This window comes from Populus trichocarpa, chromosome 7, assembly GCF_000002775.5.
Source record: "Populus trichocarpa isolate Nisqually-1 chromosome 7, P.trichocarpa_v4.1, whole genome shotgun sequence".
In the NCBI taxonomy this organism is placed as follows: Eukaryota; Viridiplantae; Streptophyta; class Magnoliopsida; order Malpighiales; family Salicaceae; genus Populus; species Populus trichocarpa.
Window position 1 is genome coordinate 13417831 of NC_037291.2, and position 16709 is coordinate 13434539.

Consider the following 16709-nt stretch of genomic DNA (forward strand, 5'->3'; position numbering starts at 1 on the left):
TTACTAAAGCACTAACAATCCATCTCTTTAATACTAGTTAATTTCTTGTCACATGTACGTGTATTATTCAACTATATATTTAATATTTTTTTACTATTTTTTCATCAATTGATTTAACTAGTATATAAAAAAAGTAAAAAAAAAATTTTAATTAGATAATTTTAGAGTGAATTTTTATATTTTTAAAATAAAAATTATAAAAATAACATGTTTTCAGAGACAATATTTATTATATTGGACAAGACTCAGGTAATGAATAAACACAATCAACTCTAATTTTTTTAACCATTAAGTTGGTCTTGATTTTATAACTAGAATTATTATATTATTACTAATTTTAACACTCAAAATAAACTAAAATAAAAAAATAATAATATCTAATTATTTGTTTTAGCTATGTAAGATAAACAATAATATATATTAAATGTATAATAGACCTTTTCGTGTTTTATTATGTTTTGTTCATTATCAATCAAATATGATACAAATATAATCACTTGGTCTTGTAAATTATTATCATGTTTTATCTTGTCTCTTTTATTTCTATTATCTTTTCTTTTTTATTATAAAACATTAATTAAACACTGATTTTGTGTTTATGCATTCTTTTTTTGTTACATTAAGTAAGAAACTAAAACACGCTGGTTTTAATTATAGTCGGTACTGTTCACGATCTCACACATAACACTATGGATCAACTGTTTATTTTTTAGTAATTCATTTTGGTCCTCAAAATTTAATTTTGAGTGATTTGATCTTAATTGAAGGCTAATTATTTTTTATTTATTAATAAAGAGTGAATTAGAAAAAAATGAATCAAAATAAAAAAAAAATGTGCCAAACATGGGTGGCGTGACAAAGAATTCGAGGAAAATACACTTACGGCTTTAAATTTTAAAAATAACATAAATTATATAATTTAGTTTCCTTTAAATTTTTTTAAAAATAATTTTGATATAAAAATTTATTTTTATTATTTTTTAGTTATCGGTTATATAGAGAGAGAAAAGAGAGATGGGTTGGCGGAGGTTTTACACAATTAACCTTCTTAGTTTCTTATCCAACATGGCCAAAAATATTAAGAACTGGAAACCATATATCGTTCTACTCCTGACAGAATATTCATTACGGTTAGATGATCAACTTAAGCAAAAAAAAAAAGCACTTTATTGCATGGTCTCACGATTAGAAGGTAGAAACAAAGAGCACAAAGAACAATGACTTGCCTTGCACTACTCAACACTGCATGTAACAATGTAATTATAAACCTTCACAAGAAACTTTGCGGACTGATCACTGACTATATATATATGGGGTAATCACAACGACTGTTCCATTTGGACAATCTGTGGCCTACATATAAATTGGTGGATTGATCATGGATGATCTAGATAGAGGAATCGCAGCCTGCCCTAGTGCCTCTAGCACTTATCACCGACAAGAGACATCGACAGCACGTACAGACCCTTAAGGGCTAGTGATCTCATGGATTTGGTTTGTAGGACTTGCACTGGGAACTTTTGGGATCCAATGATTATGTGGCCAGGAAGGCAACTTGACATGTGGAAATTTGGGTATGGTGGGCAATGATTTTGGCTTTGGCAAAGGCCAGTGCTTGACTGGTGGGAATTTGGGAATGGTGGGAAATTTATATGGCTTTGGCATAGGCCAGTGCTTGACAGGTGGGAATTTGGGAATGGTGGGAAATGTATGCGGTTCAGGGTTAGGCAGAGGCGGTGACTCGGAGCTAGTCGATGGTGGCATTGCATCCTTTGGTGGTGACATGGAGGTTGGTGGTGGCAATGACGTCGGTACTGGTTCCACTGGTGTTGGTTTTGGTGGATTGGAAGGTGTCAACACAGGGATGCTAGGAGAAGGTGTTGGTTTTGGTGGATTTGAAGGTGTCAACAAAGGAATGCTAGGAGATGGTTTTGGTTTTGGTGGATTTGAAGGTTTCAACACAGGAACGCTAGGAGAAGGTGTTGGTTTTGGTGGATTGGAAGGTGTCAACACAGGAACGCTAGGAGAAGGTGTTGGTTTTGGTGGATTGGAAGGTGTCAACACAGGAACGCTAGGAGAAGGTGTTGGTTTTGGTGGATTGGAAGGTGTGGGCTGTGTTTTAGCTGGGGATGGCGATGTTGGTGCTGATGTAGGTGGTGTGGGAGTTAGTTTAGGTGGCAAAGGAGGCCATTTAGGTTTCGGCAACGGAGACAAATCCTTAGCATGGTGAAGAAGATGCCGAGTTGCCAAGACAACATTAGTGCATGAAAGTGGAAAAAATATGAAGACAGCTATGATCATGAGGTAATGAACAGAAGCCATGACTGTATACAGAACTATTTCTTTTGACGCTTTGTTTGTGTATATATAGGGGGTCTGGGGAGAGAAAGCTTAGGACATGAACTAAATATGTTGAGTAATACTCCTTCACACCTGGTTAGATTTCTTGAGATGGTGCAGGTTCACAATTAATAGTGTCAAATTGTAGCTGGACGTAGTGGACAAGAACAAGGCTTGTTTGTGGCATAAATTAAAACACCTTTAAACTTGCAAGGTAAAAAAAGGAATCTGAGCTTACAATGTCTATTTATTACCCTTTGGAATTAAGATTGAAACTATTTTTTTTTTGTTAGAATTTAATTTTTTTTTCAAATATTTTTCTAGTGTTTTTAAATTGTTTTGATATTCTGATATCAAAAATAAATTTTAAAAAATAAAAAAAAATAGTATTTTAATATATTTTCAAATAAAAAATAATTTAAAATTCAACTTCTATTACATTTTCAAACACCCGACAAAGCAGATTGATTACTAATTAGGCTATAGACAATTAATGCCAGAGCAAGATCCTTGTTCATTTAAATCCATTTTGGTACCTGATTCTGTATAAAGTCCATAAAAGAAGAAGCACAACTGCTCTTGGCTGCTGATCATTGAAGTGTTACAGATGTTGGGGCTACTGCTATCACTGAAACATTAAACATAATTTATCCTTTCTTCTTCATAATTCAGCTCTAACAATCATTTTCCGAAACATTCTGATGTTTTCTTGGCTTTAAACATTCTGATGTTTTCTTGAAAAGTACTGATCCAGAAATGCTCTGGAATTAATAGCAATGTTCTTGAGAGTCACTCTGTTATAAAAATTTTGCCAAGCAATTTAAGCATTCCAAGCAAGTTTGATTAGCAATTGCTTCTTGATGATAGCTTGAAGAATCTGAGATACAACTACTTAAAGCTTCTCATTAAAATGCTAGAAATATTGGGTCACCTGCAATACTGAGCACCCTTTAATGCTGTCAGGAGACGAAACTTTGAACAGCCTGAATCCCATTAGGCTCTTGAAAACCATGGCCACCCTCCACTCCAACACAAGAACAATCCAATATGCAACTACTTGAAGAATTGTTAGAAGGATAGTGACCTTCTCTAGCTCACATAAAAATGGTGGGGTTGCAGCACGGATAAAATTAAAGTGCCCTGAAGGGAAAGCTACCAGTACTGTATTCATTATCACCGATTAATTAGTTCTTTTTGGTCTGACTAGACCGGTGCCCATGTAATGCTGTGGGTTGTTCAAATTTTCTTATGATAAAAAAATAATATTTAAATGATGATAATTTGAGATAAATTAGGTTAAATTTATCCAAGTGCAACTCATGATATAAAATCAAAACAACCTACAAAAAGAAATTAAAAAAAAATTGTAAAGTTCAAAACCTACTAACCTAATATCAAAGATGGAAAAATAAAAATAAAAATAAAAATATAATGTTGAAGAAATAAACCCGAGTCAACTCGGTCTAACTTGATAAACCCACAACCAGTAATATAAGATGAGGATAAAAAAAAGAAATTCAAAAGAAGCACCTAGCAAACAAAACAAAGTTAAAAAAAAAACTTCAAAAAAACCTCGAGCTAACCCATGTTAACTTTACCAACCCGCCATCATAATAACCAAACAGAAAGAAAACTGAAAAAATAACAAAACTCAGGGGCAAATTATTTCATGTAAAACGATGAAATTGAAAAAAAAAACCCATAAAAAATCGAGGAAAAAAAATCAAACCTCAAAAAAAAACACTTGATAAAAAAATATCAGAGTTAAATAAAAAAAAACTTGGTGAGAAAAAGCAAACTAACTCTGGTTAACTTTACCACCCCGCACTCGGGATAACCCATCATACATACATTTGTTTTTAAATAATATTTAATAAAATATGCTCAAGGATCAATAATTCAATGAAAAATGTTAAAATAAAAAAATAATAATTTAAGATATGAGGCATGAATAACCTAACAATAAGGAAAGCATAACAAACCAAGAAGCTCAAAGCCCAATAATTCAATGTCAAATGATAAAAATAAAAAAAATAAATTAAAAAAAACCCTAAAAAAGATCAAACTTAAACCGGGTTTATCGTTGAAACTAGTAGATTAAGTTATGAGACTGAGATTACCATGTAAAAGGCAAACATGAAAAAACCACAAAGAAAAATCTTAAACCATAATAATAATAATAATAAAAGCAGGGACTAATAAATGAAGAAAATGATTAAAAAAAAAGAGCAATACAAAAATGATGACCAAAATTGAAAACCAAACAAAATTAAATCAAACTCCCAAGGACATAATAAAAAAATAATGAAAATGATTAAAAAATAGCAATAAAAAAGATTGGATAAAAAAATCTAATTAGATTAAATGATTAGAGACAAAATTAAAAATAAAAAAAACTTAAAAAAGCATAAAATCTAACAAAAATAAAAATCAAAAGAATAAAGACCAAACCCAAAACAAATACAAACTAGAGGACACAATTGAATTTGTCAGAGCTCTACATGTATATCGAGGCATGTGAGAGAGAGAGAGAGAGAGAGAGAGAGAGAGAGAAGGTAGGAGTAAAAAGATCAATCGTTGCCGAACCACCGCTCAGATGATAACACACGCCTCCCTAAAAGATGCGCCGCCACCTTCCAGATCGGGTGGATAGACGATCAACCTTTTTTAACCATTGTATATGACTTCACGCACCACCCAAATAGAGCGGAGGGCAACAGCGTGCCTACGTGTGCGTGACATGTGTAGATCAACTTTATTGATTTATTAATATTATAATAATTCAAATGACTAAAACGACATACAAATATTACCAAAAAACCATGATGCAAATACAAAAATACCCTCCCGAGCAGCCTTTAATTTATTAAAGTTAAAGGGCAAAAATGAAATTTTATTGTACATAAAAATATACAAAGACATAACAACCCCTTACTCAAATGTCAATATTTCTTAGACCTAAAAGGCACAAATGTTATTTCATTGTTCAAATAAACTTGTCAAGACGCAAACGCCAATGGACCAAAGGCTAATTTTTTTGAGCTCCCAGGGACAATATAATATTTTTACTATACATAATATACACAAAACAATAATCTTGTACGGGATTAACTCTTAAATGAAATTTGAATTCTATAAAAAATATAATTTTATCTTCAATACCAACAACCAACCACCGTAATTGTTAAAAGAAATGAAAGGTAAAATAGTAATTATACTATTTTGAATCCGCAGTGAATTTCCTTATATACCACAGTAAAATATTACTACAGTAAAATATTGAGTCATTTTAGTATTTTTTTTTTAATGTTAAATCGCACATTTCCAAAATTATCACATCTTCAATGAATAAATTTGAAAATTATGGGCAATAGCACTCTCTTGGAGTTGTACCATAGTAATTTGCGGCAATCGAAATGATATCGGGTGAATTTGTGTTGGTATTGATTTTTAAAATATTTTTTTATTTATAAATATATTAAAATAATATTTTTAATTTATTTTTGAAATTAATATATTAAAATGGTATAAAATTATAAAAAATTAATTTAAAACTAAAACTAAAAAAATTTCAAAATTTCAAAAACATAATTTAACTAAAAAAATATTAATACAAATTATCTCATGATAACCGTGTCAAGCAAGTCACTGAAACCCAAGACTCGGTAAATCTTGGTAAAAATAATTTTTGGAAGGGAAAAGAATCAAGGAATAATTATAAAAAAAACTCCAAGATTTGCTGGTATTTTATTTTCCTGTTTTGGTAACTTTACACCGGTGCTACTCCTTAACTTTCTAAAAAAACAAACAATAATAATAAAAAATATCTAATTATTTATAAAATTACTATTATTCTTTATTTAATTACCATTAAACTCATATTATTACCCGAAATTTAAAGAAAACCTAAAACTTAGCAACTGATATTTCTTTTTAATTTTAGATTTTTCATATTCAAACCGTATTTTACCGATACTGATGAGTACAGGGGGCAACCACCACAATTTCAAGTTCAGGATGAACACAAAGAGTTTGATCTCCCACTTTGTTCTGAAACAAATCCTAAGCAAGAGTGGGTGTGAACCAGCAAGAACTTGGAGATCAAACCTCTACAATCCTAGTTTATGACGCCTATGCTACTGTCTCTGCCTTTGCTTATAGGTGTGGTTATAGGCACCCTGCAGAGCTCAAATCAAAAGAAAGAGAGTTGAGGTTGATTGAAGATTCTATCATAGAGCTCTCAGCAAAGCTTCAACAAAAAGAAGAGAAATTGGATTCAGCTCGACAACATGTGAAACATTGTGCCAGAAAAATTGAATCAAAAGAGGAGGAGCTCAATAAAATCAAAGTAAGAATAAACACATATGATAGAGCTTGAATCGAGAGAGAGGGAGTTCAATGCCATTCAACTGTCCATTGAAGACCGGAGTGAGGAACTTAAAGGGAAGGATAGGCAACTGAAATCTGTCCAACTATCGATAGGAGAATGGGAGAAAGAGCTGAAAGCAATGAAGGAACATAAATATCCCATCCAAAAATCAGTTGTGGAATGCTCTGAGGAGCTCCAATCAAAAGAGAAGAACCTTATTTTGGCAAGAGAATCTCTCAGAGAATGTTGTGATAATCTCGAATCGAAGAAGGTGCAGCTGGATTCAATTCAACGTACTGGTTATGATTATAGGTATGCTTATTGGCACATAATATGCTTACAGGTATGATGTGGGAGCCTTTTATGATTTTTGAAAACCCTAAAAAAAAAAAACCAAATTGATTTCTATTGGTTATAGAACCCTAATTGAAAAGGAAAGGGAGGGAAGGAAAGGGAAAACATTGGGAAAAAAAAAATTATATAAGAAGGCAATTCTATCTCTAATTTTTTTTTTAATTTTTGTTTGACAGTGTTATTTCTTAAATTATAGCGGAAAAGTTAAAATGCAGTAGTTTTTTTTTTTTTTTAATTATCCCAAGAATCAATAATGTTAGGCTGATTTGTGGGGTCTAGCATGTTATCACAGGCAGGAAAAATTTTTCTAACACAAGGATTGCTAGTTGTTTTTATTCAGGGGAGAACTAAACTAGATATCTTCCGCTAGGGTTTTTATTCTTTATGTTTCTGGCATATGATAGCTGTAGGTGTATATTTTGCATCCAGGAAGAATACACTTTGAGTTTTTCATGCTGTATTTTTCATATAGGGTTAAGTATCTGTTTTGCCTTTCTTTTTCTAATATCTGATCATTTTCCCTTTTAATATCATTTTATAGGGGATTGAAGACAATGCAACTTATCCAGCAATTTAACCTGAGCTTAATGCAACCTTAAAAAATTACTGTCTCTCCCCTGAAGTCTTTTGACTTTAACATGTAGCAAGCATCTCAACAGAAAACCATATTCAGCATAATTCCCATTCATATTTTTTGAAACAGTACACTAATATTCCATAAAAATTCAAGAGAGAACACAAATAATGGAAATCCGATCAGGCCATTTACGTGCCATGAAGATATCGAAGGAAATAAGAGGCCATTTTGCATGCATAAACCTTTATTTACCTGCTTAAATATGCAGCCATACTATTACCATTCACATATATTCCATATATAAGCAAGCTGCTAAGTAACAATGATCTTAAGGTCCATTATGAATAGCAGCGGCCGTGGTGGGGAATGACACCGAGGGGATAGAAGATGGAGGGCTTGGCACTGAAGGGATAGTTGGTGGAAGTGGAGGCAACCTGACAAGTGGTGGATCAGGCAAATTAGGAAGAACTGTAAAGCCGAGAATATTACACGTTGGAGGCAGGAGATGACGAGCTGCCACAGCAACATCAATGCTTGAAAATGACAGTGTGATCATGAACATAGCCAAAATCAGTAAGCGAGAAGATGCCATGGTATAATAATATAAGAACAAGAAATCAGTGACCTCTGACCTAGAACAATCAGGCAAGGAAAGCAATAGAGGCTTATGGGGTGTGCAAACTCTGACCTTCCTTTTGCTATTTATAATCGAGTTCATTGATTCACTGTGTAAATGAAGGGCAGGCAGTAAGCTGCTGCATTTGACGAGTTTTGTTGCATGTGCTTGGCTAAAACTGAAGTGCTTCAAAAGCAGAAGTCAAGCAACTGGTACATATTACTCCAGCTGCTGTTAAATTTTCATCTTCAGTGCTTTCAAATGAAGTAGTAGTCATCACATGAGTCTACCTAATTTGTTTGGTAGATGCAGGTATGTCTCAAAATTTCGAATAAAGTTACACAAATAATAGTGTCAGTCCACTGACGTTCCATATTGATTGCTATCTGTGGTCATGGAAATTTGGTCCAAGGATGTTAATTCGAGGCAGTAAGACGTCAGTGTTTGGTTAAGATTAGTACTGCTCTCATTTCAGTCTTCATGTGAAGTGGCTGATAATGTTGTTATAGTCTTCATACCAGTAGCTAAATAGTTTGATAGATTCAGATACGTGTCAAAAATTAGATACAAAAATAAAACTACACAACTACTCTTTCTTTTCTTCTATTAATTTTTTTTCTTACATTTATGTAGTTAGCTTCTGTTTGGGGCCATTACATTCTGTTTTAGGAACTGTAATTAATGATGTGTTCAATATGATATGTCGGCGATCTATTAGTTTGTTCCATGTAACCAGATCATTATTTGATTGGAAAAATTATTCAAGTCCTTAACGATTTTTCCTTATACTAAGTCCTTTCTGGTTCTCAAACATGGATGATATCAATCATGATTTTCCTTTCTTAGAAAAAATGAATTTCTGGTTCTCAATATGATATGTCAGTATGTCGGTGAGTCGATATTTTAGGAATCGATGAAGAAGGGCGTCAACGGAAGCTTATCAAGGAAAGGATTAGATGTTGTCAAATTGTCAGTCACGTAGATTTGCTGCTGATTTCTTTCCCTTATCTGTCAGAAATGTTAAGAGAAGGGTATCTTTGCTACAGCTGATTATTCACAATGATGCTGGTTGAGGCCTTCTTGTGTTTTATCTTAGTTTTTTTGCAGAGGATGCTGCCAGGATAAAATATGGGTATTACAAAGGTTTCACATATATCCTTATCCGGTTAACCTAGTTTTGCTGGAATGCTGAAACAACGGAGACTCAGGTTAATTTGTTCCTGTGGAGGTAAATGCAGAATCTGTTCTGTTATCATGCTTACGCAACTCTGCTTCTTAGATTACTTTTCTGATGCTTTGTTTTATTATGGTGTTTCGGCATATTTTGCATCAAACTCTGCTACAGAAAATGCAAAATATTTCTGTTTAGACCGAAAAGTTCAAATTGCAACCCGGTTTAAAGGACAGTCAAGGATATTGTTTGAAACAAGCATCTCAACAGAAAAACATATTAAGCATAACGCCATTCATATTTTGAAACAGTATACCAACATTATTTTCATGTGAAAATTCAAGAGAGAACACAGATAACTGAAATCCTCTGGCGGTTTGCATGCCATGAAAATATAAAAGGAAATAAGAGGCCATTTTGCGTGCATGAACCTTTATTTACCTGCTTAAATATGAAGCCATAATATTACCATTTACAAATATTCCATATATATGCCGGCTTCAAAGTAACAATGATCTTAAGGTCCATTACGAATAGCAGCAGCCGTGGTGGGGAATGACACTATGGAGGGCTTGGCACTGAAGGGATAGTTGGTGGAAGTGGAGGCAATCTGACAAGTGGTGGATCAGGTAAATTAGGAGGAACTGTTAAGCCGAGAATATTACACGTTGGAGGCAGGAGATGACGAGCTGCCACAGAAAATAACAGTGTGATCATGAACATAGCCAAAATCAGTAAACGAGAAGATGCTATAGTATAATAATATAAGAACAAGAAATCAGTGACCTCTGACCTAGAACAATCAGACAAGGAAAGCAATAGAGGCTTATGGGGGTGTGGAAACAGTGATCTTTCATTTGTTATTTATAGTCGAGGACATTGATTCAGCGTGTAAATGCAGTGTGGTAAGCTGCTGCATTTCGTGAGTTTTGTTGCATGTGCTTTGCTAAAACTCAAGTACTTCAAAAGCTGAAATCAGGCAACCAGTACATATTACTCCAGCTGCTGTTAAATTTTTGTCTCACTGCCTTCAAATGCAGCTGTAGTCATCACATGAGTCTACCTAATTTGTTTGGTAGATGCAGGTATGTCTCAAAATTTCGAATAAAGTTACACAAATAATAGTTTCAGTCCACCGATGTTCCATATTGATTGCTATCTGTGGTCATGGAAATTTGTTCCGAGGATGTTAATTCGAGGCAGTAAGACGCCAGTGTTTGGTTAAGATTAGCACTGCTCTCAATTCAGTTTTCATGTGAAGTGGCTGCAAATTTTGTTGTAGTCTTCATACCTGTAGCTAAATAGTTTGATAGATTCAGATGTGTCAAAAATTAGATACAAAAATGAAACTACACAACTACTCTTTCCTTTCTTCTACTAATTTTTTTCTCACCTTTATGTAGTTAGCTTCTGTTTGGGGCCATTACATTCTGTTTTAGGAACTGTAATTAATGATGTGTTCAATATGATATGTCGGCGATCTATTAGTTTGTTCCATGTAACCAGATCATTATCTGATTGGAACAATTATTCAAGTCCTTAATGATTTTTCCTTATACCAAGTCCTTTATGATTCTCCAACAGGGATGATATCAATTATGATTTTCCTTTCTTAGAAAAAAAGTATTTTTCGAGTCAATATTTTAGGAATCAATGAAGTAGGGCGTCAATGGAAGCTTATTAAGGAAAGAGTTAGATGTTGAATTGTCAGTCACAGTGTTTTGCTGCTGATTTCTTTTCCATATCTGTCAGAAATGTTAAAGAGTAGGGTATCTTTGCTACAGCTGATTATTCACAATGATGCTGGTTGAGATCTTGTGGTTTATCTTAGTTTTTTTTGCAGAGGATGCTGCCAGCATAAAATATGGGTATTACGAAGGTTTCATGTATATCCTTATCCGGTTAACCTAGTTTTGCTGTAATGCTGAAACTACGGAGACTCAGGTTAGTTTGTTCCTGTGGAGGTAAATGCAGAATCTGTTCTGTTATCATGCTTACGCAACTCTGCTTCTTAGATTACTTTTCTGATGCTTTGTTTTATTATGGTGTTTCGGCATGTTTTGCATCAAACTCTGCTATAGAAAATGCAAAATATTTCTGTTTAGACCGAAAAGTTCATATCGCAACCCGGTATAAAGGACAGTCAAGGATATTGTTTGAAACAAGCATCTCAACAGAAAACCATATTAAGCATAACACCATTCATATTACTTGAAACAGTATACCAACATTATTTTCATATGAAAATTCAAGAGAGAACACAAATAACTGAAATCCTCCGCGGTTTGCATGCCATGAAAAATATGAAAGGAAATAAGAGGCCATTTTGCATGCATGAACTTTTATTTACGTACTTATATGTGAAGCCATACTATTACCATTTACATATATTCCATATATATGCTGGCTTCGAAGTAACAATGATCTTAAGGTCCATTACGAACAGCAGCAGCCGTGGTGGGGAATGACACTATGGAGGGCTTGGCACTGAAGGGATAATTGGTGGAAGTAGAGGCAACCTGACAAGTGGTGGATCAGGCTAATTAGGAGGAACTGTAAAGCCTGGAATATTACGTGTAAATACAGTGTGATCGTGAACATAGTCGTGTACATTGATTCAGCGTGTAAATGCAGTGCGGTAAGCTGCTGCATTCGGTGAGTTTTGTTGCATGTGCTGGCCAAAACTTGAGAACTTCAAAAGCTGAATTCAGGCAACTAGTACATATTACTCCAGTCGCTGTTAAATTTTAAGAGCAGGGCATCTTAGTACAGCTGGTTATTCACAATGATGGTTGAGGCCTTATTGTTGTTTTATTTTATTATGTAGCAGAGGATGCTGCCAGCATAAATTGGGCATTACAAAGTATTCGCAGACATTCTTATCTGGTTAACCTATTTTTCCTGTAATGCTGAAACTAGTGAAACTCAGGTATTTTTTTTTTCATATGGAGGTAAATGCAAAATCATTTTCGTAATTGTTCTTATGCAACTCCACTTCTTAGATTACCTTTTGCTTTGTTTTATGATGGTGTTTCGGCATATCTGTTATAGAAAATGAAAAAGATTTATGTTTAAATAGAAAAGTTCATATTGCTAAAGTACTGCAACCAGGTATAAAGGAGAGTCAGGGATGTTTTCTGCAGAATTCATTTTCCCAGGACTCCTTTTTGCAGAAATAAAGGTTCTGTTGTTAGAAATAATGGAGTGCAAGTTGATGGAATTGAAATTTTGAAGATGTAGCTCTGCTTATAGACTGGAAATTTTGGTTTTATAAAACTGAGAATGTATACATGGACACAAACTTGCATGCGGAGGCTCAAGGGCTAGTAGTTGCTGGCTGGCTCGATCAGGGAAACTTCATAATGTGAGATGACAGGTTTTTATTCAGAATTTGATTAAGGCAAAAACATAAACGAAAATGAAAATTTAAGCAAACAACCTTTTATTCTGTAATAATGGATTAAAATACACAAAAAAGTATATGGAAACTACAGTTCCGAGATAGTGGAAACTAATAAAGCACACGTACAGAAGGAAGAAGAAAAACCCCAAATAAGCTCACATATGTGAGTCTAACTATAATTACATACAACTATAAGCCTTCATTGCCTCCCAAGTCAAACAAGACAGACAAAATTCCTTCAAAAAGAAACATGAAATACTACTGCATGTCTTGCATCACAAGAAAGGAAGCGCAAAAAGGGTTAACTATATTAAGAGAAGATAAATTGAGCAAACTCAAGGGCTAGTAGTTGCTGGAGGAGGGGAAAGGAATGGAATAGAGGGAATAGTTGGAATTGTGGGGATTGAGGGCATGCTTGGAAGAGGAGGCAAAGTGACCTTTGGGACTGTAGGAAAGGTAGGGATGGTGGGAATGCTAGGAAGTGGTGGCAGTGTGGGCTTAGGTAGGGATGGTTGAGTTGTAGGCAAGGTGGGCAATGTGGGCTGTGGAAGGTTTGGAATAGAAGGCAATGGTGGCATTGGTATCTTAGGCAACGGTGGCAACTGGAGGAGATGACGGGCAGCTATGCTAACATTCATGCTCGAAAATGTCAGAGCGATGAATAAAGCTAAGATAAAGCTTTTGCAAGAGGCCATCACTAGAATTCAAGATACAATACTTGTGATCACCAGAAATGTAGGACAAATAAGTTGTTCTATTCGGCTTGTATGGGAATGTTAAGGCTGATTATACAAGTATTTATAGTAGGACATGGAATCATTATGGTGATTTAGGCACTACTAGTTGGTTGGAAAATCCTGAAAGACAATTTTTAGGTTTATTGTTAGTTCACCTACTTCTATATCACATTAGTTGACTATTGTTTCTTTGAGATTAATCTGTTTGGTTATCCAATTAGAGTTCATGGACAAACAACAAATCTTATAAGTGTCCTTCTTTGGTTGATCCTCAGTTAAGTTCTCGGCTCGTAAATTAGTATATTACTGCTCTTCTCGAAATTAACAAAATTATACAACCCATGTTGTTAGTTTGCAGCAAGCAACCATGACTTGGAACCCTTGAGTTTTCTTGTTGGCAGTTCATCTTCTCATATGCATTTTGTTGAAAAGATGTCATAGGCTTCTTACAGGTGTTGTTGAACAAGATTTAGCAGGTTCTTGGGGTTGGTGAGTTGAAATCTCATAATTAATGCCTCCTCGCTACAAAAGGAAAGTCCAAGTGATGACAGAACAGTCAAATATAAAAACAATTTCCTGTACTCCTAGTCTCCAATACCATTATCTGAAGAAAACATTACTAAATGTTGGTCAAGTGCAGGCCACTAGCCAAGTTTGCAATATAAAACAAATCATATTTATAACTGCAAATTATAGGTGCCTTTAAGAAGATAATCTATGCAACATTTTCTGGATGTTAATAAAAGGTTGGTTGTGTTTCAAGCAATGAATTAACATGTTAACAGATCATATGGCAATTCATCAAGTGTCATTAACAAGTTGTTCATGAATCAATTGTACATGTACAACCTTAATCAAACATGGTTTTAAGTCATTTACGATAAACCGCGCGTCATTTCAACCAATGATTCGCACGGCGGAGGTTTTTCTAAGAGATGCAACTGCGAAAAAAATAATCGCGGACATCAAATTTAAATTTTGAATCAAGTTACCAAATATACTACCATCAATTTATGATAACAGCATCTTTTTTTCTTTTTCTTTTTTTTTCGCGGGATCTCTTTTCGGCATGTTACCGTTACTGCTTTGAACTTGTAGAAACACAAAATCGATATGAAACCAGTTTACCAGCCAGTACTTTTGCAGTAGAGGAATATCAGTTAGTAGCAATGGTTTGTGATGCGCAGATCTAGACGACTGCTTTATGCATCAAGAACATCTAGTCACAAAAAGCTTGCATCTCTTGTAAAAAAAAAATGAAAACCAGGCCATTGATTTCTTTACCTGAAACTTTTGAAAATTCTGAATTGGATAATTTCCTTACGTATAAAATATAAATGCATGAACACATGTATAATCGGAATATGCATTACTGGATGTATGTATTGGTGTGGAGATCTCACAACAATCCTTCAGAAACCCAAAGGGTAATTTATTATCATTTCAAATAGCATCTCAAACACAGTACTGAATTCAACCAGAACACATAGATACATCTAAACAATAAATGCACTAACGGTTCCATGGTTAAGATTATTTCAACAGAATTATTAAGAATCTAGAAGAAACCATTTCCATATCCAAGATTGTATCCATAAGGAGTCATTGTTGTGCTGCTTTGATTGAAAGGAGTCCCAGTCATGTTTGCGTTGAAAGCAGTCATGGTTGTGTTTGAACTGAAAGGAGCCACAGCCATGTTTGAGTTGAATCCTGTATTAATTGTATCAAAGGGAAGATTCCCAGCAGCGCCGGGGTTTGGAGAGAAAAAAGGCTGAGGAGGAGCTGAATTTTGAAGCAGAATCTGCTGGGCTTGCATGGCCAGATTCTGCTTTAGAGTTAGAAGAGATGCCTTCAATTGTTCAAGCTGTGCCACGCTAAGTTCCTGAAGAGGACTGTCCCACCAGTTCTGACTCTGACTAGCTCTCCTCAGTTTGTCCAGCTCTTCACCTCTTTTCTTTTCCATCTCCAGTTGGTTTTGCGCCTAGTGAATCATTTATTAGTAAAAAGAATATTTTTGTTTTCTGATGAAAGCAGACTGATGGTACTAAAAATTGCAATCAAAATTCATGTACCTGAGTTAGCTTCATGTTGAGTTCACTGATCCTAGCTTTCCGGTGAGCCTCAATCAGATGAAAAGCACCTGAAGTTTGGGGAATATTTCCCGAGACATAACGTTCCACCACCTTTTCAACAGAAGGGTGGCCAAAAGAGAAGACCTTCTTGCCAGGCGAGAACACAATGATGGCGACTTCAGCACCACACAGAGTTGAAATTTCACTAGCCTTCTTGAAAAGGCCAGACCTACGCTTTGAGAAGGTTACCATTAGATTGCTTTCGTTAGCTATTTTGACCATCTCCAACTTTTGGCGACCCTTGCTGCTTCTAACCATGGTTAATCAACAAGAAGAAGGACCTCACCAAGAAAAAAGAGAGAAAGCTATCTTTAGAACAGTACAGGTAGAGGGGAAATGGTTCACACTTTATACAGGTTTCAGGACTTGAATCTGAGAGTTGGAGACGTCAAAATTCACTGAATTCTTGGTGGCAATTCTAACGTTATGCTTGTATTTATTAGCTTTCTAGTTTTGGAGGGTTCAGAATCCCCCGAGGACTGACGTATATGGTATACAAATTTCACACCATCAACTTGCAGAACCAATCTTTGTTGGCTAGACCGTTCTCCGACTCACCGCCAATGAGATACGTCGAGGAAATCTCTTGGAAACGCCCTTGTCCACAGCCTGACCTCCCTTGCCGTCCTGTGATGAGTAGGTGAAATGGTCTAGCCTGACATCTCAGATCATAAAATCCTCTGGTTGGACTTACCAAATGCGTAACTAATAATTGTCCAATATGAGATAAGGGATGTTTGGAAGAAGAATTTGTATGCATATCTACCATTATGTTTCTATATAGTAAACTTGCTAGTATTTCACTTTTTTTCCTCTTATATGAGTGTAGCAGAATCCATATCTGATATAACTCCAAAGGAAAATGTGACATCCTTCTGCCCAAGTAATTTTCTCTGCTTTCATACATTTTCCTTTGCAATTTCATGTGGAATTGGAAAACTTATCACATATGCAATTTTTCACTAGATTGCAAGTAAATTTTGCTTTAAAGACCCCCCCCCCCCACCCCA

General features: G+C 34.8%; 2 protein-coding genes and 1 long non-coding RNA gene across 9 annotated transcripts; 2 read left to right on the plus strand and 1 right to left on the minus strand.

Moving 5' to 3' along the window:
* Positions 1 to 1576: 1576 nt before the first annotated feature.
* LOC127905525 (uncharacterized) lies at positions 1577 to 2230 on the plus strand. Its single transcript, XM_052454373.1, has one exon. It carries the CDS (start codon positions 1577 to 1579, stop codon positions 2228 to 2230), a length of 654 nt encoding a protein of 217 aa, XP_052310333.1.
* Positions 2231 to 6280: 4050 nt separating this feature from the next.
* On the plus strand, positions 6281 to 12402 carry LOC18100897 (uncharacterized). 7 transcript variants are annotated; one of them, XR_002982973.2, is made up of 3 exons: positions 6293 to 7021; positions 7605 to 9484; positions 9968 to 12402. It is a non-coding gene; the product is annotated as an uncharacterized LOC18100897 (long non-coding RNA). The 7 variants fall into 7 exon arrangements; XR_002982977.2 differs by having other exon boundaries at positions 6294 to 7021; positions 7605 to 10512; positions 11271 to 12402; XR_002982974.2 differs by having other exon boundaries at positions 6294 to 7021; positions 7605 to 8568; positions 9353 to 12402.
* Positions 12403 to 14968: 2566 nt separating this feature from the next.
* On the minus strand, positions 14969 to 16688 carry LOC7485041 (agamous-like MADS-box protein AGL62). Its single transcript, XM_024604902.2, has 2 exons — positions 15640 to 16688; positions 14969 to 15548 (listed from the first exon to the last, which is right to left on the minus strand). The coding sequence occupies exons 1-2, from the start codon at positions 15955 to 15957 to the stop codon at positions 15126 to 15128; spliced, it is 741 nt and encodes a 246-aa protein (XP_024460670.1). The 5' UTR covers positions 15958 to 16688; the 3' UTR covers positions 14969 to 15125.
* Between the last annotated feature and the right edge of the window lie 21 nt (positions 16689 to 16709).